Here is a 26,251-nt window from a genome sequence, read left to right on the forward strand (position 1 = left end):
GTTGGTGCAACATGATCTAGTAGAAGATGTCTCTCCCCATGGCAAGTGGTTGGAACTAAATGAGCTTTAACGTCCCTTCCAATCAAAATCATTCCAGGATTTGATGATTAGCCATATCACTGATTCTCAATTAAGGTTTTATTTCAAGAAAGTATTTATTTAGCTTCTTTATTTCACTGCATGAGGTGGGAGTCAATTTATGTCAAAGATCCTTGGCAGTCTGAGAAGAAGAAGCCAGCTGTTAGCCTGGCCTCCTGTGAACTCAGCAGAGTAACCCCAGTGACTGTGAGCATCCTCTCTGTGCTGCTTCCAGATCCTCTCTCATCAGCATCTCCCAGCAGCCAAATCACCATCATGTGAAATTGAAATACTGTCAGAACCAGCCAAATGAGGGTGGTGAGTCAGGGAGGCTTTGTTCAGATAGATAAAGCTCCAAAAGGAACCTGGGAGAGGACCAGGATGGGGAATAAAAGGAGCTGGAGGGGAAGAAGAGTAAAAGTCAATAAACATGACCAGAGGATGAAGGGGGTGGGAGAAGGAGAGTGGGTGAATTTTATCCAGATGTGTTTGGAGAGTGTTTGCAATAAAAAAGGAATAGTTTAGGATTAATACAGCTAAACATGACTAGGAGCAATTGGCAGAGGTTGAGTAAAGAGAATAAAGATAGGTGAGTGACAGGAAAAAAATTCCTTAACCTCAGGATAATTCCCTGACCTTGAGAGCAACTGACAAGGATTGGGCATGGCCATATTTTTTACCATCTTAGTCTCCAAAACATCAGGGATGTTGCATCAGCACTAACCTTTAGGGAAGATCTCCTGTTTGGGAGCTGTCAGGGATAGGGATGTTTAGTGCCAGCTAAAAGAATGTCTGGAACAATTTCAATTATTTATGATACAATGTGGGCAATTGACTGTTTATCTTGGTGCTGTTTAATTTACCGGGATGCATATGTTGTATTGACACTTTTCCCCAAAAGAAACTACGTGTTTGGGAGAAAATGAGTGTTTTGTTAGAGAAAAACTATGGAAGCTTTTTTCTGAGAAGGAGAACTACTATCTTGAACATTTTGTGACTCTCTGTCCTGAACTACTTCACTCAACAATTTCCAAGGAAATAGGGATCCATTTCCAAGCTAGCACTGCTGTAACAAAACCCTTCTTCACAAAGTCCAGTTGAAAGTTAAACTAATGTGTCACGTAAGCACACTTTAAAGAGGGGTTTTATGTCTTTTAAAAATGTAATTGGAGCTTATAAAAGTCTTTATAAATTTATATGTGAGAAAGTTATTGAGTAGTCTGAAGCAGAGCTTATGCTATGGCACAGCACAGCATGGCTGCAGGCTAGAAACGGCTGCTCCAAATGCCACCGCTACCCATATTATCATGAAACTATGAATCTCTATTAATATTAAAACAAATTTTCATTAAAAAATTGTCATAACATGATTAAGTGACTTTCAAAGTTTCTTCACATTATGCATAATTTTTACAAGAGGAGAGCATTAGAATAATCTGAAGCCTGGCAGCCCCTTGCGGCGAAGGGTACTCCAAACACGCGGTGGCTGCGCCTGCCAAAAGGGAGTTTCCCTCTTGGTCCCTCTAATTTGCTTTCCTTCTCTCACTGGAGAAGCAGTGGATTTTGCTTTGCTTTACTTGGACTTGCTCAGCGCCAGTCTTGTAGTTCAAGGCTTTCATTGTCTCCCTCTTCTGCTGCAGAGCAAAATATGAACTTTTTAGGTTTCATTCCTAATTCACCTCTATCGTTCTCTCTGTGTGATGCACTTTGTTGGGATCTCTAGCTGGTCAGAGTGACCCGGAGAAAAGTTCCAAAGTCTCTTTTCCAGCCTGGTTGTTGAAGAAGGAGTCAGGGCTCTTCATTTCTCTGTCTCAAGGTTGTTTATTGTATCTTATCTGTAAAAAAATTTTCCTCTGCCCTGCCGAGGTCAGCTCAGCAAGACAATCAGAGGCACTCTGCCTGCCCCTGGGGCAGTGTCATGTCTTTATACTAAAAACTATGTTTACAATTACTTCCCAATACCTATCGCCTATGTTAGACAGTGAACTTCTACTCTAAACCAATCCAAAAGTGCCGACAACACAGCAGAAAATGGAGGCCAAGAAAAAGAAGAAGGAGAAAGGCTGGACCTGCCCAGTTCCTTCCATCTTGCCTCCTGAACTCCCATACCAAAAACTCTAAAATCTACTTTTTCACCCTGTGATAACTTCACTAACATTCTACTTAAACTATTGTGGCTTGCTGATCTTCCTATAAGTTTGATAATTTGCTCCATGGGTCATAATCAAAACCACAGGGGCATTTTGGGATCTGTGCCAGGGTCTCTGTGACCCCTGGCAGGGGTCTTGGCTGCTCAGGACAGCCAGAGGGACGTCCCAGGTTCTGGCAGCATTTCTGCTGCAAACCCAGCCACTGCATATGGGTTGGTGTCCCCCTACCTCTGTGTCTTTGAATTGTGAAGAAATTTCAGATGGTTACTCTAGTTTTGCTTTCCTTTGATATTTACTCTCCATGGTGCCTTCAGCTGAACATCTCCCTGCTGTGAAACACCCTGACAACCACAATTCTTCTCTCAATGTCCTCAGTCACTCTCTGGCTGTGTGTGCCCCCACACAGGGGGCAGCTTACATGGTCACTTGTCCCCGTAACCCATCCTCTGAGGGCTCCTGTGATGTAACATGGAAGGCAAATATTAAATTATTGACTGTTCAGTTACCAACTCATCAGCTCAGCTTTAGAGAGTCAGCTTTTGCTCTGCTGTGTTTCTGGCATTTCAGACATCCCACCTAGAGAAATTTGTTTCCCAGTGGAGGACACCTTTCCATTCACCCTGCAGTCAGGGGTATGGGCAGCAAAGCCAGATCCTGCACAGTGTTATGAGTATGCAGGACAAGATATTTCTTAAAGCCTTCTCCCTCAGCTTGACCATCATCTGAGGTATTTCTTAGTGCAGGGAGATAAATTTAACATTGAGCCAATGTTTGCTGGCCCTAAGTTTTCTTTCCTGGCAAGGAGAAATCTGGCAAGTCTGTTGGATGTTTCTTATGGCCTGGATAGATCAGAGCCAGGTGCATCAGCTGGGACTCCCTGTAATAACCAACATATTGATCCTAAAATCACAGTATGGTTTGGGTTAGAAGGGACCTTAAAGATCATTTAATTCCACCCCCTGCCATGGGCAAGGACACCTTCCACTACCCCAGGCTGTTCCAAGCCCAATCAAACCTTGGCCTTGGACTTCCAGGGACTCTTCAGAGTTCTGCCTGATGTGGGAAAAGCAGAGTGAACAAGCAGTCCTCCTCTGGTGTTTGCTATGCTAGGACATCTGAATTGTTTTTTTACCAAACACTTTCCAGGTCAGGATTTCTGTCTGATTTTAGTTTTACTGAAAATATCAGCTTGTAAACTGTAGGATCTGGGGAAATGTTTTAAGGACATGGGGGATTTTGGAAGGCAGGGATAGCAAACTGAAATTCCACTCTGAAGGAATCCATCTTGTCAGTCACAATCCTTTCTATTCAAACTGAAATTCCACTCTGAAGGAATCCATCTTGTCAGTCACAATCCTTTCTATTCCTGGGAAACCATTTCAATTCTTCTTTTATTTAGAATTCAGCCCATGGTGGTGATTCAAGATCAGGGTCAAAGATCTGGTTATTTCCTAAAAGACTCATGCATGAAAAAAAAAAAATCACTGCTACTAAGGATCCATAATAAAAGACAGATTTGAATAATGAGCTTGGTATCTCAACAAAGATACTCACATTTACTGAAAACAGCTGAAAATTCTTAGTTCTTGGCAATTAAAATAAAGTGAACTGGTCTGGGGCCCAAGATTAAACCTGTAAAGTGTTTGATATGGTTATAATTCTGAATTAGCCTCCCTTTGGCCAACAATAAACATGGACTCTTGATATAAACATTTGGTGTCCCATTTGAAGTTCACTGCTAAATTGTTTCCTGTTTTGAAGAGGGATAATCATAATGGATTATTACACAAACAGAAAGCATTTAGAGCTAAACAGAGCGCCTGCCTTCATACAAACAGATATGGACCCTTAGGATAAATAAGTTAATGGTAAACATAAACAGGAGAGTTAATATTTGTTCTACTCCATGTTGTTGATTGGCTTAACAAATCCTTTGTGGCCCATATCTGTCGAGCAGTTCTGCACAATGCATTTGAGCTGAATTATATAACAGTTTATACAGTCACAATTGGTGAATTGTGGCTCAGACTGTAAAGCCCTATCCTGTAATCCTGCCATATTTCTAAAGCAAATTGCTCCTTAATTGAAACCTGCTTCGATATAAAAAATACAGCCTTCACAATGAGTCATCCTTTTTTCCCCCCTTACAGTTTGCAAAGGCTTCCAGCAGTTTAAAGGGAGGGTTAATTTTGCATTAAGACCATTGCCTCCTAGTTTCTTTCAAATAAAGCCAGGAGAAGTTCAGGGGAAGGCTCTCCTCTGATAATGAAGCTCTCCATGTTAATGATGCGTGCAGGCTCCCTCGGATCCTCTGAATTAGAAATACTCATGTTTGCCAGCGCTCTTCTACTTCATTAGCATTAAAGAGAGGTAGATTGGTGGCTATTTAGGGCACAGTGAAATCACTGGCTATTTAGGGCAAGTGGAAATGGTGCTAATTGTAGCTGGTAATTCTATTAGTAGGGTACTTCCATTCTGGTGCCTTTTTGGCATGGAGGTGAAAAAACAACACACTGACATCCTTTCAAGGGGGTGTATCTCAGGCTTATTGTGTCCTTGCACCAGTTAACTTGTACACTGGGCTGAAAAGTTTTCTAGGTTCCCCAAATGTTTGGTTTGGTGGTGGGCAGCCTGTCAGGAGTCGGAAATGAATTTATGGGTGGCAACACCTCAAGTAACTCATGTAAAAGGCAAGGACACAACATTCCAGGTCAAGAAAACCCTAGAGATTCCAGACTGTAAGGTATCTCCTGCTCCTTTTCCTTCCTGGGTCATGAACATGAGCCAGGTGTGCCCAGGTGGGCAGGAGGCCAAAGGCACCTGGGCTGTGCCAGCTCTGGGGTGGCAGCAGGGCCAAGGCAGTGCTGTCCCCTGTGCTGGCACTGCTGGGGCACCTCCAACCCTGGGGACAGCTCTGGGAATGACATTGAGGAGCTGGAGGGTGTCCAGGGAAGGGAACAGAGGTGGGGAAGGGGCTGGAGCACCAGGAGGGGCTGAGGGAGCTGGAAAGGGGCTCAGCCTGGAGAAAAGGAGGCTCAGGGGGGACCTTGTGGCTCTGCACAACTCCCTGACAGGAGGGGACAGCCAGGGGGTGTGGGGGGTGTGGTCAGGCTTTGCTCCTAGGGAACAAGGACAAGAGTACCTGGCCCTAAGATGCACCAGGAGAGGTTTAGATTGAATATTAAAAAGAATTTGCCCATGGAAAAGGATATCTTGCTTTGAAATGGGCTTCATGAAGCAGTGGTGCTCATAACTCTCTAAAAATAAAGTTAAGTCTCCATGCCTGGAGGGATTTAAAGCACATGTAAATGTGGCATTTTGGGACATGGTGTAGAGGTGGCCTGGGCAGTGTTGGGTTAATGGCTGGACTCGATGATCTCAGAGGCCTTTTCGAACTTAAATGATTCTATGATTCTATAACTTGTCTGTTATAATTCGACACACAGGAAAAGATGTATTTCACTTAACTGTAGCCATCTGGAAGTTCACTATGCAGTTTAAGATATTTTTTTGGGGTCTTCTAAATATTGGTCTCCAACATAAATGAAGTCACAATTAATGAATTCACATTTACATTCACTAGCTGCTGGAGCTACATGGCTGGTGTGGCATTGCCACCTAACCTTCTAACAGGTCAGACTTGTATCCCAGCAGGATTGTCCCTTCCAAGCTTTCTTCTCTGTCTTTACTTCTCCTGAAAGTACTGGGGAGAGTGCCCCAGTGAAAGTGATTCAAGCTGTTCACTTCAGAACTCTCCAGCAAGAAAAATTAAAATAAATAAAGAGTGAATTTATGTGCAGAGAGCATGTGAATTTGTGCTGCAGAGAGGATGGGTCTGAGTCTATGTCATTTGCTGTGACATTGGGCATCTTTGCATCTCCATAAGGCTCCTTCTGATGTTCAAGAGAGTTTTGCATTGTGTGTGGTGTCCTTCTGCTGCTAGAATACCTGTACAGGTGCTGATAGCTGTGGCAATAATGTGCTTGTTGTCATTTACTTGCTTAATTAGCAGCCTAATATCCTGGTCCAGTTAATGCCCATAACAGGAGGTTTATTAGTGGTACAAAAGCTGTTTAAGCCTTATAAACTCCTTCCAGTTTCATTGGTCTGCCAATATCTTCTGGTTGAGTGATTCTTTGCTGATTCACACTTCGCTTTGCCACTGCTGTTTCTCAGCTGAATGTTTCTGGGTAACCAGAAAGTGATTTGACAAAGTGACAGACACTAGAATAACAACAACAAAAAAGAAAAAAAAATATATCACTGAACTGATTTTAAAAGAGAAAAGAAAAATACATCTGGGATGACTGCTCTGGTGATTTTGCATAATTTCCAAAGCACTTGGGGGGAAAAAAAAGCAACAAACCAACTAAAAATTGCAAATACAGGCAAATTGTGGGATGACATGAGTTTTAGCACTGTCTTGGGTTAGTAAGCCATATCCAATCTAAGAGGTTAGATAATATGCTGAGATGTGTAGTTGTAAGATAATGCTTCAAATATTGAGAAAAAAATATCGAAGGGATGGTTAAAAGAGGGGATTTTTTAAGCTTATTGTCATCTCAAATGCCAAAACTCAGAGGAGTCTACTGCAACCTTAAATCTAAAAGGTTTATGACCCCTCATGATGTCAGTGCTAATGTTGGTCTGTTCAGTAAGGGTTTTTTCTCCTGAGTAGACTGGTCAGAAATTAGGAGTGCCAAGTTCTAGTGAAAAAGGGGGTTGAGTTCTCATTTGGATGCTCATAAGAACTGCTGCACTAAAATTTCACCCATTTTGTGAAGGATTTAATCAATCCTCAGCAGCCCCGGCTTTGACAGCAAGCAGAGACCAGCTCTTTGAATTACACAGGAATTTTTTTGAAACTTTTGACCACTCAGATGGGAGTGAATAATCACGGAATCACAGAATGGTTTGGGTTGGAAGGGACCCTAAATATCACCTCATTCCAGCCCCCTGCCATGGGTTCCACTAGACCAGGTTACTCCAAACCCCACCCAGCCTGGACTGGGGTTAATATGAAGACTCCACCAAATTTCATAAAGATCCTAAAAGTTGAACCTGAAGCCCTTGAGTCTGACAGAGGAAAAATACTCTGGCAATGTAGAAGTGGGTACCCTGCCTGTTACATCTGTCCTGTTCTTTTCCTCTTCCTTTACTCCTACATGATGTGTCTCTCTTTTTCTCTCTCCTTTTACAGCATTTGGGGCAAAATATATTTTCTTATGGCATTTATAAAGAATTACAAAAATGGAGACACATTCTAAGGGAGATCCAGCACAGCTTCTGTAATAAAAAAAAAAAAAAAAATAGAACTGTACATGTTGCAAAAAGAACAGAGTTTAATGTAAAAATGTATTTTTTTTTTCTTTTCCTGCAGAAAAGAGGCTCCAGACATTCCCTATAATTTAACTGTGACTGACAGTAAGAATAAGTCAAACACAGTCAGTTATGTTCCTGATACTTTATCAAATCTGTATGGTTGGATGGCTCTTCTCTTGGATAAAGAGACTTACACATTGACATTTGACAACCCTTTGGTCAGCAAACAGCTCCAGGTAACATGAGAATGTTTTATAATTTCAAAATTATATCTGGAAGAGATAATCGTGCTTTCATCTCTTTGGATGAACAGACGGAAATAAAATAGAGTTAAGTGCACTGAGAAAGTCTGTCTGTATTTATAGGCTTAGATAAGATGACTGATAAGCTCTCACCTATCTCAGATAAGCTCTCAGTAGTCACCTGGAGCAGGAAGGTTGTGGAATCATGGAATGGTTTGGGTTGGAATGGACCTTAAATCTCATCCCATTCCAACCCCTGCCATAGACAGGGACACCTTCCACTAGATCAGGTTGCTCCAAGCCCCATCCCACCTGGCCATGGACACTTGAGGATTTTGGATATCTCAGGTGAAAGTTCAGTGTGGTGCGTAGGAACCTACAGGATTTTTACTGCCTTAAGATGTGTTGAAGCACAGTTTTCAGAAGACATTGAATCTCCTCACCTTTCAAAGGTGATGAGGGGAGTTGATTTTTTTCTGCATTTACCATCACCTCCTGCTTAATTTTGCATCTCTTTTCCTGTTTTCAACACATTTTACTTGTGAGGAGCTCCACCCTCTTTACCCCTTTATGCTGTACTCCACAGAACTCTAATCACAGACTCAGACATGTTCCTTTTGGTTCCCTCTTTTCCAGTATTCAGTGACATTTAGCAACTTCAAGGCTGGGAATTACCTGCTGGTGGAACACAAGGATCTTCCTGCCCATCTTGAGGCTGTGGTGTCCTGTGGGACAAGGAGGGGACAGCCACTCCAGCTGGTACCTTCCTACGGCCACCACAGAAGCTGTGATTGGCACCTCGACAGCAAGATGGGGAAGTTCACATACCTGGGTAAGTGCAGTGTGGGGGTTGCAATCTACATTTGTGATCAGGAATGGTGACAGAGTTGATGAATCTTTAATTTAAACCCCAAGTCTTCTCAAGGCCAGCTTTCAATGGCCTTTCAATAAGTGAGAAGTCCTTCAAAATGTTGGTCAAATAGGTAAGTGCACATCAGGTCCTTCCCTAACTGATCTATCTGATGCCTGACCTAGCAACAAAAGGAATGTGCCATAAATAGAGGGTGATGTGACATCAGTTGTATTTGAGTTGGCTTTTTTTGAGTGGTAAAGACACTAAATTTCAGTAATGGCCTCTGCTGTCAGCTGGTCCTATATCACAGGTATTATTAAAACATGCTCATCTTGCTAGGTTGAGCCCACTAAAGGCAGTAAGATTACTGGGAGAGAATTTTTTCTAGGGTTGGAAACTTCCAAAGACGCCTTAAATCTTTACCTATGTGACTTTGTACATGAGATCATGGAGTGTGGTGGAAATTTTTTCTTTGAAGAAATGGACATTTTCTGTAATACCCATTCTCGAGTAAATAATTTTATAAATATCTAAGCTCTATATGTCAAAATCAAGGTAATGATTGTTGCCTTTATCAATAGCAGCAGAACTAGAAATCACAAATATATTTTGGTGTCTTTGAGAAGATTAGCTTCTCCTTCATGACTCATAACAGGAAAGTAAAGATGATGATTTTCATTATAACAGATAATTTTTCTCTTCTGTTCCATTAAATGTAATGAAATTCCCTTTGTTTTTGCGCTACTGAGATGGCATGCAAATGGCTCTCTCATGTAGGATACCTTTAGAACAATCATTGTAACAATGGAGAGAAAAATATGCCTGGAATGAGTGCAGGTAATCCACTGAGCTTGGTCTGGCAACAGTGAAAATCAGCCAGTGTGGAAGATCACATTCGTGGTGAAACTGGGGAAACCCAAAACTTAACCTCAGTCTGAGGATCTCAGTTGCTGTGTTCACCTCTGATTCTTCAGCAACTGCCACAGCACAGATTGTGTTTAACATTTTAGCTCTAAAAATGGGCTGGATGTACCCAGGCTTCAAACTATAAGAGATCCCTGTGCTTGCTTAATCCCAAACTATACTGGTGCACTGGTCACCACCTGGGAGTCTGCCTGCTCTAGGCCAAAGCTGTGCCAGGAATTTGGCCAGCATCATAACCATGTAGATTATTGGGGTCCTGGTCTTGGGTCTGTGTCCTGGCCTTATTTAGACACAGTTCAAGTGTAAATTTGCTACTGTAAATTTAGCTGTTGTGTCTAAACCTTACCAGAGATCAAGTCAAGTATTTACTGAAAAAAGAAAAATGTTTTATTATTTCTGCATACTAACAGTGTAAATTTGTTCCTTCAAATATAAAAGGTGACTGGTTTTCAGTTTGCATATTCTGATTTGCACTGTCAGAGCAGCATGGGAAAGCTCAGAGGATGGCATCTGTAGCTTGGCCTGTGCTGTTAAAAATAGAGGAGATGAGTCTTGGGAAGACTGGGACAAAAGTGGTCTGGCTGGCATATGCCACTCTTGCCTCACACACACTTTCTTGCCCTTCTCTTGCATTACTTTCATCTTGATTTTTATCACACAAAGAGCTTGTTGTGGTTCCTCATTTTAATAGAGAGAGAAACAATAATCCAAAATACACTAGGGGAAATTTATGAAAACACCTGACATGCATAATTCATGCTGTGAACATTTTCTGTGAGTACTTTTATAGGAGTGAGATCAATAATTCAGCGTCGGGTACCTAATATCTATGCTGTGGGTGTAGGGTAAAAGTTTGAAACAAAGCAGATTCCTGGCCCTGGTGTGAGATTTCTCTCCTTCTCTCTGCTGTGCAGGCTGAGAGGGTGAGGATAATTAGCCAACAGAGCAGATCCATGGCATGTGGTGACTTTCCATCACTCAGGGTCCTTAGAAGATGCTTGGCTGTCTTTTCAGGGAAATATGCTCCAGCTCTGTGAGAAGCTATTAGAAACCTCATGAGGCGAGATTCATGCTCCATAGGAGGTCAGAGAAAGTTGCCACAATGGTCCCTTCTGGCCTTAGAACCCCACCAGTCCACCCAGAGAGGACAAGGCTAGAAGGTCTGGCCTTCCTGCCATCTTCCTGCCTAAATCTGCAAGTTGGCCCTTTTAGAAATTTTTCTTTTTTTAATATTTTATTTACATTTAACTATATGAAATAATTAGCCAACTAATTAATCCCGTTTACAAGCTTTGTGGGATTCTTCAGCTGTCAGTCATGCCCGAGCCCGGGGCCGGCGTTGAGCCTCAGCTCCCTCCTCCATCAGACTTGGTCTCCATGGCTACAGGCTGCATCTGCTGACACCCCACTCTCTATTTACTGCTTAATTAAGAATTTCACGCTCAGCCCTTATCTGCTGCTAAGAACAAGAACACACTGTTAAGAAACTCCAAATTTAGGCTGCTGCACAAGGAAAGCCTTTCTTGTTGTCCTGACTGCGTGGAGCCTCTCTAACTACCCTCTTGGCAACTGCGCTGCCACCCTTCAATCAAAAATCATTAAATGGGGCAGAGATAATGAGCATGTAGCATATCAAAAGGAGGATGTTTGCTCGGGTAAAGAGGAAAAGCTGTAAGGGCCTATAAGCAGCCGCCACTTCAAAGGGAGAAGGGTCTGATAAAGACTCATTTGTTCCTGTTTGACTTATGTAAAAGGTCTGGTATGTCGCAGCCCCGTCTAGCAGACGCGGGTCCCCCCTCTGCAGGCTCGTGTGTCAGCGCTCGGGCAGCTGGGCGCAAACAGCATCAGCCCGAGCATAAAATCACTTTACTCCACGGCCACAATGGGCACTTGTAGGGGGTGGCAGGGGGACAATGGCAAGACAATTATTGCAGCTGCTCGGGAGGGCCATAATTCTTCCTGCCCAAAGTCGGCCGGCGTATTAGTCATCCTGCGGCTTTTGGGAGCGCTTCGGTGGGGTTTCGACAGCTGCTGGTGTACCACCTCTTTGCAATAATTGTACATTCTGGCCGGGGTCAACTCACTTTTGACCCTCTGCTTTTGTGCCCCTCAGAAAGCCTTTTAGGGCAAACTGTGGGGAAGTGGCAGGGGTGCGTTACATCCAGAAATTAACGCCGTTAAATACGGATCAGATGCCAGCTCATTAATGGGCAGGCTCCTGGATTCACACAGCCCTTTTACTCGGGCCTGCATGGGGGAGAAAATGGGGAGCAGGGGAAGGAAAACGCCGTGACTGAGAAGATATTGTTATTTAAACGAAGCAGGCAGCCGAATGAAGCCACCTTGGCCAGAAGTCTGCGTTGGGCTCAGGCTTTCCCCATCCCCTCTTCAGTCCTGCCTGGCATCATGCAAGTGTTTGTTTATCTTTGGGAGGATAAAAAAAAAAGGGTCTGTCTAGCACAAAAGGCAAGAAAATAGACCTTATGGAGGGGATTAAAGGAGTTAAGTTGCAGTGATGGTGGGGTCTTGTAAATTAGGCTTGGGACCTAATTCCTGTAAATTAGACTTGGAGGAGAATGCAGAGGGTGCTGAATGGGGAGAAATAATTGTAATGGAGAATGTTTCTGTTGTATGGGCAATGATCCTATTAACAAAGATAGTCACTGCTACCTAATTACATGAAACTCTGTTAACCAGCCTCCAAGACACTTTAAAAATCACATTTTCAGACCATTTTAAAGGAATCTGCATCAGAGGACAGGTAATCCCATGTCCCTTCTGGGTTCTGGGTGAAGTTGAGGCTTAGGGAGCTTGAAGCATCCCGTGCCAGTCATTTCTATATCACCAGCTTTGCTTTGACATGGTTCATAGCATCACCCTGATTTTCTCTGGGGCACCCTATGTGCTAAGAGAAGTGATCCTCAACGGTCACTGTGGGCCTGCAATTGTGGTGTGACTGTGAAATACACATGGGCTGTGGCTCAGCAACATTTCAGGGGAGTGAAACATGATATGACCATGCTGAAGCAAAAAAACCCCAAAATAACACTTATTATAACAAGGGTGGTGGAAAGAAACAACCGACTGGGACATCTGGGATATTTTTTAGGAGAAATAGCCTTTGTAAATTGCAATAATAACATTATGAGCTTTTTAAGTCTGTTACAAATTTCAGCATATGGTACCACAGCATGGTACTGCTCCTTGGTTAAGGTCTCTGGGCAATACTGGAACTGGCTAAAAACCAGAGAGATGTTGTTTCCTTTCAGTTCACTTTTGAAATGTTTAAACAGTTTTCTTTTGGAATGAAACAAAGTGTTGGCTTCCTTCACCTCCAGATTTTTCTTGTTTTTTTTTTTTTTCCTAAAATTTTAAGTGCTGGACAGAAACATTATTGAAAACATCACTGAAAGGATTATCAAACTTTTTATTTATCCCAAATACATTTTTCAGTAGACACAACTTTTATGCAGATGGGTCATCCTGCTGACTTTGCTCAGGCTGCTCATGTGTGAATTGTTAAGAGGGCCTAAGGCTGAACTTTACATTACTGCTGTGTCAGAAGCAGGTTTACAATTTCCGTAGTTCCTAAAAAAATAATTTGATTATACTCATTGTCTTTTCTAGATTCCTAAAGAATGACCTCACTTCCATTAGGCTCTGTGGGTTTCTGTAATTGCTTTGTATAGGAGGAAAAAACACTCTAAAGAATGTTTGTTTCTAATATGAAAATACAAAAAATAAATAAACACAGATATTTTCTGCAGCCCTACTGCTTGGGGGTAAAGGAGAATCCTAAGTGAAAGACATGAAGAATGGAGTTAATTCTTTACAGAGGTCTGATTGTACAGGGATGAATCTTTTCTTCCAGCCAGATAAAACTCACCCATATCAGTTGTTTCAGAGGGCCAGTTGACCAGATGTGGGCTGCTCAGTGACCTCCATGAAATGAAAGTCAGCTCTTTGCAAAGATGTGCCCCTTGTAATCATAGAGTCATAAAATGATTTAAGTTGGAAAAGACCTTCAAAGCCACCAGGTCCAGCCTTCGACCCATCCCCACCTTGTCACCCAGACCAGAGCACAGAGTGCCACATCCAGGAATTTTTTTAACGGTTCCAGGCATGGTGACTCTACCAACTTCCTGGGCAGTCTGTAGCAATGCTTAATCACCCTTCCAAAAAATAAATTCTTCCTGATGCCCAACCTGAACCTCCCCTAGAACAGTTTGAGGCCATTTTCTCTTGTTCTCTTGCTCATTACCTAAGAGAAGACACCAACACCCACCTGGCTATGACCTCACTCCAGGAAGTTGCAGAGAGCAATAGGATCCTCCCTGGGACTCTTTTTTCTCCAGGCTGAGACCCCCCTGCCCCATTCCCTCAGTTGCTCAATTTTTGTGATAGACACAAAGAGAAAAAACAACATTCTCCTGGTGCGTGAGCTCCTGTCCTGGCATGGAAGCAGAGAAACCAGATAGTGCAGCAGCTACAGAAATAAGGTGATGAAATGCCCTTATAATCCTGTCAGCGTTGATTTTTTGATTATGTGATGTCTGCTGGAGGAATTTTACACAAATGCCAGTCTCCTGTAAGCAAGAATCTTTGTCCATCTACCCAAGACTTACATACATATATATGTGTGTATATATCTATATCTATATCTACATCTACATCTATATCTATATCTATATCTATATCTATATCTATATCTATATCTATATCTATATCTATATCTATATCTATATCTATATCTATATCTATATCTGTCTATATCTCTATATCTATATCTATATCTATATCTATATCTATATTTATATCTGTCTATATCTATATCCATGTATTTATATTTTTTTTTTCTCTGTGTGTGTGTATATATATATATATATAATTGTATCTATCCAGTTATATGTATATAACATAGGTTCTTACACCTCTTATCCCTAACACATTGTCCTTGTTATATCACATTTCTGGGTATGTCCTGCAGAAGATCCTCACAGGGGATGACAAAACACCCTCTCCTAGGTTCTCCAGTTTCCAGAGGTGTGTCTCACTGTGTTGTTGATTGTGCTGTCTAAAAAGTTTTGATTTCCTGGTGATGGATGTTAGCCCAATTGATGTTAAATAGCATGGAGCTGCTTGTTATTTGTAAGTCAGGCTATTGGAGCCATTTATCCTAGTTTCAGCCCTTCCTAATATCCACAGGCAAAATTCCGAGTCAGTGCAAAGCTGATAAAAGACTGAGTTGCCCCTCCTTCATGTTCACTCAAGGAGCCCTGATCCAGGAAAAGTTACCAGCAGTATCATCCAGAAGGCCTATATTTATGATCCACGGCCCAAACATCCAGGAGGAGCTGTAATAAGGCAGGAAATTGATGAGCCTTATAAAGGTTTTATACAACTAAACCCTGGAGCCTTATAACTACATTTTGCCAAGAGTCACCTTAATTCAATGTTTACTAATGATGTCCTTCATCTGTAGTGCCTGTATCTCTTCCTGTCCTGCAAAACCCAGTGATAACATACTCAGCAGCAAAACAAAACCATCAGAAGGACTGTGTCATTGTAGCCTTGATTAATTCCAAGGCCTCTATATTTCTTGATCAGTTTTTAGGAGTATTTGTGGGAAAAGGCGACAAAACTGCTGATTCAAAACTGGTGCCCTTTACACCCTGTGGATGTAAATAATTGTACAAGTTGCAAGGATGTAAATAATTGTACAAGGATGTGGAGAGTTCTGGGGAGAATTCTCTCCCTGATTCCTATGCTCATGATCAAGAGTATAAATAATTTATAATAGTTTGAATTGTCATGCTCTAGTGGGATGACACTTCAAATATGAGAAACTTTTATTATTGCCCTGACTCTGGACATGGCAGTGATAAAACTATGTACTGAATTAAGTTAGTGGTTCCTTCCTTCACCATATAAGGGGATTGAACCCCATGATGAGGTCTATGCACCATATTGATCAAGTTTTATGTCCCCTCAGGATTTAATTAGAACAGCTTTTCTCTGAAAAATACAAACATCCTTAATTAGATGATTTCACTCTAGTTCCTGCAAAAAGTAAGCAAAAAAAAAAAAAACACACCAAAAAACAAAAATCAAACTCAACAAACCTCACAAAATATATTGAGATGAAAAAGGATATTGTCAAGGCTTGGTTGTCTTGTTTTTCCTAAGACTGTTTTGTCAGCTTTGGCAACTGTTTTGCCCTGTGTGAGAAGGAAAAACACCATAACCATAAATGTTCACACAGATGTATTGTCTGAAAGCCACAAGAGTTGTGTCAGAGGCTTAAATTAGCAGTTTCATGTCATGTTTTTCCCCTCAAATGTTCACCTTGTGGCCACTCAAGGCATGCTGCTGTGCAGTGTGAGCTCTGTGTGATGGTTTGGGGCAGATTGATTTGACTGATACGTGGATCAGATCCCAGCCACCGTTGGGAGAGAAGGTGTCACTGAAGAACAGGGCTGAGGCACCTGATTACTAATTAATCAGACATGAGAAAAACCTCATGGAATCAGTTTCTATTTAATTATGGAAGCCTCATTTGGCATAGGAGCATATGCTGCTAACTCAATCGAGTGCTTTCAACTGACATCAAATAGTAATTATCAGAAAGAATCAAGTTTTTTGATTATTCATACTAATTTATTGAACACTTAAAATTAATGAACCTCAGTTATTTTAAATTTGCTCAGTTGCACTGGGAGAAAAGGAGGGAGGTAGGGAAGCACGGGTTTCACAATTTAAAAGTACAGAGACTTGTTTAAAGATAAAATAAGTAAATTACAATATGGCATGAAATCCCATCTGTGGGTTGATGCACACAGAGGAAAGTTCTAGGCATGTTCTGAAACTGAGGAAAAATTCTGACAATGGCTTCATTGATACAATTCTTCTACCCCCCAAAAAAATCTTCCAACAACACTTTAGGGTCACCATAAGGGGCTGGGCAGAAGACAGGAGATTTATTTGTTTGTCAGAGTGTTTCTATTTTAACCTACAGTTGTTCCAGTCTGGTGACTGAAAGGAAGTGCCTTTATATGCCACTGGAGATGAAGAGGAGGTGGGATTTTAGCTGGGTCTGAAGCAGCTTTCTCCTGCTCCTCTTTGATTTGCATTATTCTGGCCCTTCTCCTGCTGACAATACATGGGCACAAAGGTTACCACTGTGATAATTGCTGCTGACCCCTTTTCACAGCAGAGAACACAGGGTCCCTGTCTCCAGTCTATAAAGTCTGGCTAATTAAAGCATCTCTTTCAGATACCAGATTTTGGGGGCAAAAAAAAAAAAATCAAAACCAAACTACAAAACAAAAGCTGTATTTCGCTGTTTGAGCCAGTTAATACATTATGCATTCAATGGTGTGATATCACTTATGTGAGTGGAACTGCTGTGGATTTATAGTGGGATAAATGAGATTCGAGTTCCAGCCTAGAATTTCTGATTGTTGAATGTTTTCTTTTTAGCTGTTTCTAATGAGTTATCTTGAGACCTTCCATATCTGTAAATTAAAATGTGTTTGTTTAATCCTTTCTCAATGCATAAAAAAAGGGACAAAAAATGCTTAGAAAACATGTATAGTTTCTCTTAAAGAAAATGTTTTTTGTAAGAAATGTATAATGTTGTCAGGAATTAATGCATGGAAATTGATCTATTAATGTTTTTTGGTGTTAATTTGAAAGGCTTTGCTGTAACTCCCTAAAATTCTCTGTGTTCAGTCACAGGAGCTGACTTAATTCAGGTCACACTGAAAGGGAAAGAAAGAGTGGATTTACCTACCCCAGGTATGTGATAGTCTGTGTCAGAAAACATTGGTCTGGGAGTCAAACCATCTCTTTTTTATGGCTTTTTCAGGAGTAAATTGCTATTTTTCACTTCAATGTTTTGTACATCTATCAATCCAACAGAGGCTCTTGGTATTCATTTAGGTGTTTCATTGAGCCCTATCTACCATTGCTCAAGATAAATGTGTGATTCCACAGTATAAAACACTATAAACTTACCCTGGGAAATAACACAGCAGATCAGAAAGGTCATGGAGAATGTAAGACTACAGATTATTTTAGTGCTCCACAGTCTGATATTACTGCTCAGTTTCATGTTGAATCAGACAGAAAAATATACCAAAGACAAGGGACACCTCCAAATTTTAATACTTTTGGGTATTTTTGCCTAGGGAGGCTACCAGGAACAGGGGCTAGACAGTGTTAAAGGAATAAAGTAGGGATTTATTGAAAGGTCTTCAAAGGATACACCTTGGGCAGCACAAGAGCCTGGCAATGGCTCTATCCAAGATGGACCCAAAATGGACCCAAAATGGACGACTGGTCATGAGTTTTCCCACTTTCATAAGTTTTGGTCCATTTACATATTGGAGTTAATTGTGCAATTACAGGTCCAGGTTGTGAACTCCCATCCTCGCAGATTGCTCTCAATTTGCTGTTGTTTACACGATTTGGGCCTGAAGTTGCAATGGTGTCCTTGGTTCTCAGGCTGGAAAAGGATTGTTTTGTCTGACTGAGCTGTGAGGAGAACTAGCTGACACTTTACATGAAGTTCAGAGTCACACACTAAGGCAGAACAGAATCTGAAAAATGTGGAAGTTAAAACTTAAGGCACCATATCAGCTGTCTTGCTATGTTGTATATTAACAATAATCACTTACGTGGAAAAAGGGTTTAGAGACATTTTGGCGGGGTTTTTCCCCCAGAACAAGCACGTGATTGGAGAGATGGACCCAAACTTAAGGAACTCAACATGGGTTTAATGTCTGTGTTTCCCTGTGCTGACAACAGAGGTTTTTTGTACACTGCAACATTACCGAGCTGGGTCTAGCCCCCAAAACCTAGGCATGTACCTGCCCCCATATTTTCAATCCCTTTCAATACCCAAAGAAGCTCTACTCAAGCAAAAAATGCCGGAATTCTCTTTACAGAGGAAGAAGAGAAGTAGGTGCTTACAGAGGCCTCCAGAGGGAGGCCCTGCCTGCATTAGTCTAGGATTTACTAAACTTGGTGTGCAGGATTTTCCCTTGAAGGCTTCCCTTCCTCTCCTTAGGGACAACAAATTTAGGGGCAATTAATTTATGGAGCCTGGCTAGTTGGATCTCTAAAATACAAGCGCAAGCCAAGCAGCTGCATTTTGTGAGCTCAGTTTCTTCCAATATTTTCCTAGGTCTCAGGATTTTTCTTTTGGATTGATCTGAAAAAGAAAATTTTGGAGAAGGACCAGGGGTTTCCATGTGTCTTGGTTAAGCTGCTTTTCCAAGGCAGGTCTTGGTCACCTCTTGGAATGGGAAAATTGCTTTTCTGGGTGTTAGCAAGCTTGTAAGAGTTGATCAACAATTATTTTAAATTTTTCATACTTTGGGAAAGTATGGAAATTCCCATGCCCTGGGAATTCAATCAAACAGTTTTCTTTAAACATGGAAAATAAAAAAGAACAGTTAGCAGTGACAAAAGGAGGATGTTAATGTCACAGATGCTTGACTATCAAAGAAATGGTAATTCTTCCAGCTACAGAAAATGATAATTCTGTCTTTATGTGTTCTGTTTTGTAGCTCCTTCTGATGCTGTCTTGAAATGGTCACTCCCAGAGACGTGGAATGGTGTGGGAAAAGGCTGGGGTGGATCCAATGGCAGCATCCCAGGCCCTGGGGAAGATGTCATCATCTTGCCAAGTACGTGAGGAAGGAAAGATGTTTCATTTCTGTGGAGGTGCTGGGCTCTGCCTACATTGGGATTTATATTTGTGTTCCAATAAGGGCTCCTTGGCCCTGGTGGCCATTCCAGTGTGTGCAGGACCCCACATTTGTTCCTTGTCACTCAGACTGCAGTACAAAAATGTAGTTTTTGGAAGAGAATGATTATTATTTTCCATTTTCACATACACACAAAAACAAGCACTTATGCTGACTTTCAAGCTGGAGTAGTACAGGGACCTTAATACAGAAGATAATTTGTAAGACCAAGAACCACAGCTCACAAAAAGCTCATCTCTTAACCCATCTCTCTCTGTGTTTTGTGCAAGGATCATATTTTACATTTCTGCATCATCTTCCATTTTATTTTTCTGTTGTAATTCCTACTTATCAATGGTAATTTCTCAAGCCATTTGCCATGGATACCTCCTAGATATTTTAGCTTAGACCCGTATTTCAACTTGAGTTACATTTAAATCCCCACTCATCATGCAACATTACTGCATGAAAAATGGATTTTAATAAATTTATTAGGGAATTTGCAGTAAAATCTGGAGAAAAGCTTGTGATAACCATTTTACATAAGAGACCTTCCTTTAATCAGGATGTTGGACTACATGAGGTCCTGAGGTCCTTTCCAGATAAAATTATTGAATGATCCAATGAATATTGCTTGATATGTACCTGAAATATTCTAGAACCTGATGCTGTCTCCTTCTCATTTGTTTGAAACCAGTTAAGTATCTCTGCTACCACAGCTCCATTTCTGGAAATGTGGAATGTGGACTTCATATCACCACTTCATATCTGTTCCTCACCTACCTGGTTTTGGTTTATGGTTTTTGTAGAAGGAAATGTTTCTGTTGGTATTTGGACATGGAACTTCAGTAATTTTTAGGGCTTCTCTGGCCTGTGTCATTAAGGATTATGCATATAAACCTATGAAGATAAATCCTAACCATGACTGAAATTCCATGCCCAAATACGAACGCAAACATTTACTTCCACATATTAATATATATATAAAATTGAAGATTACATTAAGAATTTTGATCCACCTTCAATAGATATTTAGTTTAATCTTCAATTTTCTAATAAGTATAAAAAAAGCCTAGAGCCTGTGCTTCAAAAAATATTACTTTTCTTCACTTTTGGGGGAAACTTACATTGAGCTGAAGATGAGATAAAGTTGGAGTTCAGGAAGAATTTCTTCATGGAATGGGTGGTCAGGCATTGGAAGGGGCTGCCCAGGGAGGGGATGGAGTCCCCATCCCTGGAGGTGTCCAGGGAAGGTCTGGATGTGGCACTCAGTGCTCTGGGCTGGTGACAAGGTGGGGTCAGTCACAGGTTGGAGTTGATGGTCTTGGAGGTCTTTTCCAGCCTTAATGATTCTGTGATTCTGTGCTAAGTTGTCCACCAATATCAGCCCATTACTGCCATAAGACCAGAACATTCCAGTTTTCACCATCATGTGTCAGATGCAGGTATGAAGAGGCACAGAGGCAAATCACAATTTGCACAAAGGCAGAGAATAAAAAATTGATAAATAAACAAGTTTGGCTGAGGGTTTAGAGTTCTGTTGGTTAGATCACATTAAGAGTAGAAGACGAAGGATGAGTTTGTGATGCACGATGAATAAAATTCTTCTGTGTTTCCTGCAAAGGTGAGGAGCTGGAGCATGTCCAGAGAAGGGCAATGATGCTGAGGAAGGGTCTGGATCACTCTGAAACACACAATGGGGTTCTTGGGGCTGTTCTCTGTGGGGCCAGGAGCTGAACTCAGTGATCCTTGTGAGTCCCTTCCAACCCAGGTTATTCCATGATTCTATGATCCTATAAAAAAATCTCTTCTCTCCCATTGCCAGGGTAAATGTGCCTGTTGGTCGATGTGCAGAAACTCTTCTCCTCTCCAGTGCCTTTCTGGAATCTTCCTTTGATTTTATCCTGAGAACAGAAACATGAACACAAACACAAGCTGTCTGTCACACCACCAATTTTGTTTAATCTCTGCCTTTTCTGGTCACCCTCTCTCTATTTTATTTCTGCTCTCCCTCTTCAGTCCTGCTGGTTTGGAGGTGCTGAGACACTCACTGGCATTGGAGTCAAGAGAGTACAGGGTTTTAAATTAGAGTCATGGTCCTCACTAGGTGATAAGGGAACTGGATTTGTTGCTCAAATAAATACATTTAAAATGAAGTTAGGCAAGATGAATCTTCTGTCCATTTTGCATGCTTTGCTTTGCTGCTACAAGTGTTTGAGTCTCCAGTTCAAAGAAAGCCAGCCCCTTGCTTGGATCCAAAATCTAAAATGAAATCAACAATTTTCAAATGTATGTTTAATTGTAGCATTTTATGGATGTTTCCCTTCCCTTTTCCTCTGGTTTGTACAGACCCTGCTAAACTCAGAATGACTCCAGATGTCTTCAAAAAGGTGAGAATTTGTTCTCATGAGAACAAATATTGTACAAACCACCCAAACTTTGTGCTGCTATGCGCACCAAAATAAGTTTTTGTGATTCACTCCTGGCAATATGCAGCTGTGTCTTACTCTTTGCTGTCCTCTGGTTACTTAAAATTCTCTTCTGGGAGCCATCTACAATGATTTTCTGGTGGAAAGCCAAGACATGAGCTTGCTTCTGGTATGCTGTGCATGACTGGCTCAATCCTTTCAGCCCCCAAAGAACAATTTTAGAGTCATAAAACCAAATAATAGATCAGTTTTCGGGTCATAAAAGCAAATAATAGATGCTTAGTGCTTATTTCTAGTGTGAAGAAGCACAGGGAAAGAGTTTGGTCAGACACTGTTGAAATCTTTGACTGAATGTGGATTGCCAGAGTTCGCTGGAGATCTGGGGCATTGTCTAAATTTAGCTATTGAAAGATTCAATTTGTTTATTTAACAAAATAAGCAGAACTGCAACATTAGGGCTACCTCATAGGTTGGTCTCAGGAAGGTTTGAAAAGGTAGAAAATGCCTCTAATAGCAAAATATACATATTAGAAACCAGGTTTTTGTGTTCTGCCTGACATCTAGAGATTTGGGCAAGCTTGGAAATTGATGTTGGGTGTCACAGACATGTTTTATGAAAAATCCTTTCCTTAGGATTTTTTCTCCTGAGAAGCTGAGAGGTTTCAGGAACAAAATGTAAACATTGATTATCTGCTGCTGTGGAATGCAATAGGTGCATCTGTGATTGGTCTCATGTGGTTGTTTCTAATTAATGGTCAATCACAGCCCAGCTGTCCAGACTGTCTCAGTCAGTCACAAGCCTTTGTTATCATTCTTTTTCTATTCTTAGCCAGCCTTCTGATGAAATCCTTTCTTCTATTCTTTTAAAATAGTTTTAGTATTATATATATCATGCAATAATAAATCAAGCCTTCTGAAAGAGAGTCAACATTCTTTTCTCTTCCCTCATCCTAAGACTCCTGCGAACACCACCACAGTTGTGTACTAAGTTCTTTCTTTTTTTGCCCTGTTTGACTGCACAGAATTAGTACAAGGATGACTTTCACTTGCAACAAAGCTGGGTTCCTCATGTGAAAGTGACTTTTAGTGTTGGTGTGCTGCTGCAGTTCTCATCAGTGTCTGTCTCCCCAGTGGATATGAGTCTCTTCCAGCCTGATCTGGAAATCCTCAGCTCAGGCTGCCACAGCTTGTGCTTTTATCCCTGGAGGTTCATCCTCCAGAGCCACAACCATCCCACATGGACCTGTCACATGCATCAGGCTGCAGCAGCCACACCACCTTGGAAAACAAGCCAGAGGAGTTTGGTCACTCCATTCCAGCAGTGGCATCAGCTTCCCAAAGCCCTGGGATTTTCAGGGCTTTGGTTTATAGTTTTTAGGGTGGCGCACTCGTGATGCAGTGTGCTCTGGGTGGAAAGAGAATGTGTTATAATTCCAAGCAAAGGAATGCTGTTTTGAAGGGTATTGATATGATATCATGTAGCCTCTGGCAATTTCTATCTTCCTTTTTTTTTTTTTTTTTTTTTTTTTTTTCTCTCCAGTGGTGGAATTCACTCTGTTCTTCATTTTCTGATTTTGATTTTCTTTGAAGTGTTTCTGTTTGAAGAGATGAATGCTGGAGTACTGTATCCCATATAATAGCTCCTCTGTTGTGCCTGATTTCCATTCAATGGCATGCTATGGTGTTTTATACAGCAACGTGGCTGATCAAAGACATTTTGTGTCATTGCTGTAGTCATTAATGCCTTCTCAGTATTGTGCATATGAACATTAAGACTCTGGCCTACCTGAGCTTTTTGTCTGAAGAGAGTGTATGTACAATGAAATATTGCCCTGTTCTCAAGCTCAAACTATAGTTTGCTGAAAGTAGTTTCTTGCAGTTATATGAATATTTTCATGGTGGGAAAACAGCTTCAGTTTGTCTTTCTCTGAAGGTAAATCCTTTGAGCTCAGTGACCTAAAGTCTATTATTTTAACTGCTAAGTCATGTCTCCCTCTACGAGGTAAATGAGTATATTCTGTAAGGAAGTTGCCTTTGAAACTCTTTGCTTTCCTCCTCAAATGGGGAAACATTTTCCCCCCTCAAAGGAGTGTTCTGTTGTTTCTGCAGAGCAGCATTTCAGCCTCTGAGAACTTCACACCCCAAGCATCACACCCCAGAGTGTTGTCCTTTTAAACGGAGGAAACTCAAGGTTTTCAGAGATATCTCTGAGCAGGGGAATTTCTCACTCCTCTGTTTCGAGGCTCACACACATGATGCCACAGATACAGAGCAGTCAGCATTTCTTTTATAAAACATTTTTCAGAAAGATGTGCAACTCAGCAAAAAATCTCTGTTCTAGACTGAAATGTGACATATAAATGGCATGCCTGGGAGCGCTGCTTCTCTTCCTTGTAAAAATGTTTCAGCCTGTGTTTGATGAATATACTTATGGCCATTGTCAACTGCAGATTTTTGCCACATTCTTGAGCTGTGATTTCACAAACTAGATTCCCCTTCTGTCTGAGAGATAGCATTTTAACAACATATCCTTCTTTATTTTCCTCTCTGTTTCATATCCTCACATCCTGAGCCTTCCCTTCTCTGCTCTGCAGGGCATGGGACTGTACCTGTCCTGTAAAGAGATTATAGACAGGAATCTCTCCATGCCTGTAAAAATATATTAAGTACTAACACCATAAGATTTAGAGGGGGAAAAAAAATGCACTTGCACTTGCTAGAGATTTACTTCATCTGGATGCTGTGGAAATTTTGCATGCTTGAAAGATGTTTCAGCCCAAGGATACAGGGAATTTGTTTTGGGATGAGGGGTTCAGATTTACCATGGCATGCTGCCGTACTTGGTATAGTCCATGAGAACAAACATCCTGGGCTTTCAGGGTGCTCGTGGCCAGAGAGAAAGGATGAAAATGCAAAGGGGAAAAGGAAGAGGTGGGATAATTGATTCACAGGGATAAGGGCAGGAATATGTAGGTAGGAGACAAACAAGTCTGTAAGCAGAGCCAGAACTCCAAGCCTGAAAATAGAACCTGAAATAAATTTTTCCTTTGCCTGAAGGTTTTGAAACTACAGGGTTGCAAAACCAAGGAGTAAAAACTAGAAAATGCTACTAATATTTTATTTCAATCCAATTCTGAGTGTGCTTTATGTAGGTTTTCACAGAATCATATTGATTATGTTTTCTCCAAGCAGGGCTTGGAAATTTTCTTAAATGTGTGCTCTAAATAGTTGGAGCCAGCCCCTGATTACAAGATTTTTGGCAAGGACTTTCTCTGTGCTACCCATTTTGTGGTCATTTGTGTTCCTATCCACAGCAGTTGCCAATGTCCACAGGCAGAAGTGAAACTGTTAAGTGGCTGAACCACTTCCCAAGACACTTCATGGTTCTTATATTCCACACAAAATCGGTTTCAAGTGTCCAATTCTCACCACTCTGTCAAAATACACCAGAAAAATATGTGTGTTCTTTAATCTCCCCCTTTTTTTTTGCATCAATGCCTTGCAATGAATGCTTATGAGAACAATGAGAGTCACAGAAGATCTCTGTGTAGGGTAGGGCTGTCATTATATTGAAGATTGTTTTTTCATGCAATCTGTTTCTCTGAAAGCCATTATTAGATCATATTATTGAGCCCCTTTTTAGGGAATCACCTTGCTTTTCCTTCTTCCAGGAACACCCACTGACTGAGAGAGGCACCATACTGTTACTCTTGTCAATAATGAAAGGGGGATGGAAACCACAGTTTCAGGGCCTGAGCTGTTTTCCAGTGCAATCAACTGAGAAGCTCTTAGTGACATCCAGGAGCATTAGATGGGCCCTGAGGGTGGAATTCACCTCTGTGCAGTGGGCTGCCTCTAAATGATCCACCATTTACATCCTTGCTCATGTCCTACTTGGAACACTTAAGAGACATTTTAAAGTTTCCTTGCAGAATTACAGCTTTAGGAAGCAACAGTGATGTTGTCATTGTGCTCAAGCCACAAAAGTTTCCACTCTGTTCTGAAATATAAAAATATTCTCCTTACTTTCTACTTATGGATCTTAGGGAATGGTGCTTTGCCCTGGTCATTGCTAACTGATTTTTTGAGGGGAATATGAATGCAGAATGGAACTGATGGTGGACCTGGCAGTGATCTCAGAGCTCTTTTCCAATCTTAACTATTCTGTGGTTCCATGAGCTCTGGCATCCTGCAGGTTGTGTTTGTGTGAGCAAAGCTTTCCTCTTGGATGGTGAGGAAGAGGTGAGTTTTCATACACTAAACCTGTGAGAGCAAAGCCAAGATGAAAAGAGGGAAAAGAGGTAACAGGGAGTCAGTTCATGGTGTGTGGCTGCAGTTTGTCACTCTGATCACTGCTCTTGAAAAGGTGGGGGCTTGCAGGCCCTTTGTACCATGACACACCTCAGTGATACTGATGGATATTTTTCCATTTCCATCAATCCTAGAACCCTAGAAAGGTTTGTATTTCAAACCAATCTGAATAACAAAACTCAAGCCAAGT

The 26,251-nt window shown here is 41.3% G+C and overlaps 1 protein-coding gene across 1 annotated transcript in view; it reads left to right on the forward strand.

Annotated features, from left to right (window-relative positions):
• PKHD1 (PKHD1 ciliary IPT domain containing fibrocystin/polyductin) overlaps nt 1–26,251 on the forward strand; it is a 240,494-nt gene that overhangs the window by 126,521 nt on the left and 87,722 nt on the right. Inside the window, exons 48-51 of the mRNA XM_074536510.1 lie at nt 7,609–7,786; nt 8,429–8,624; nt 17,301–17,366; nt 19,142–19,261. Coding sequence (XP_074392611.1) covers nt 7,609–7,786; nt 8,429–8,624; nt 17,301–17,366; nt 19,142–19,261 — 560 coding nt within the window. The remainder of the gene's footprint in view (nt 1–7,608; nt 7,787–8,428; nt 8,625–17,300; nt 17,367–19,141; nt 19,262–26,251) is intronic.

Source organism: Zonotrichia albicollis, chromosome 3, assembly GCF_047830755.1.
Source record: "Zonotrichia albicollis isolate bZonAlb1 chromosome 3, bZonAlb1.hap1, whole genome shotgun sequence".
Taxonomy (NCBI): Eukaryota; Metazoa; Chordata; class Aves; order Passeriformes; family Passerellidae; genus Zonotrichia; species Zonotrichia albicollis.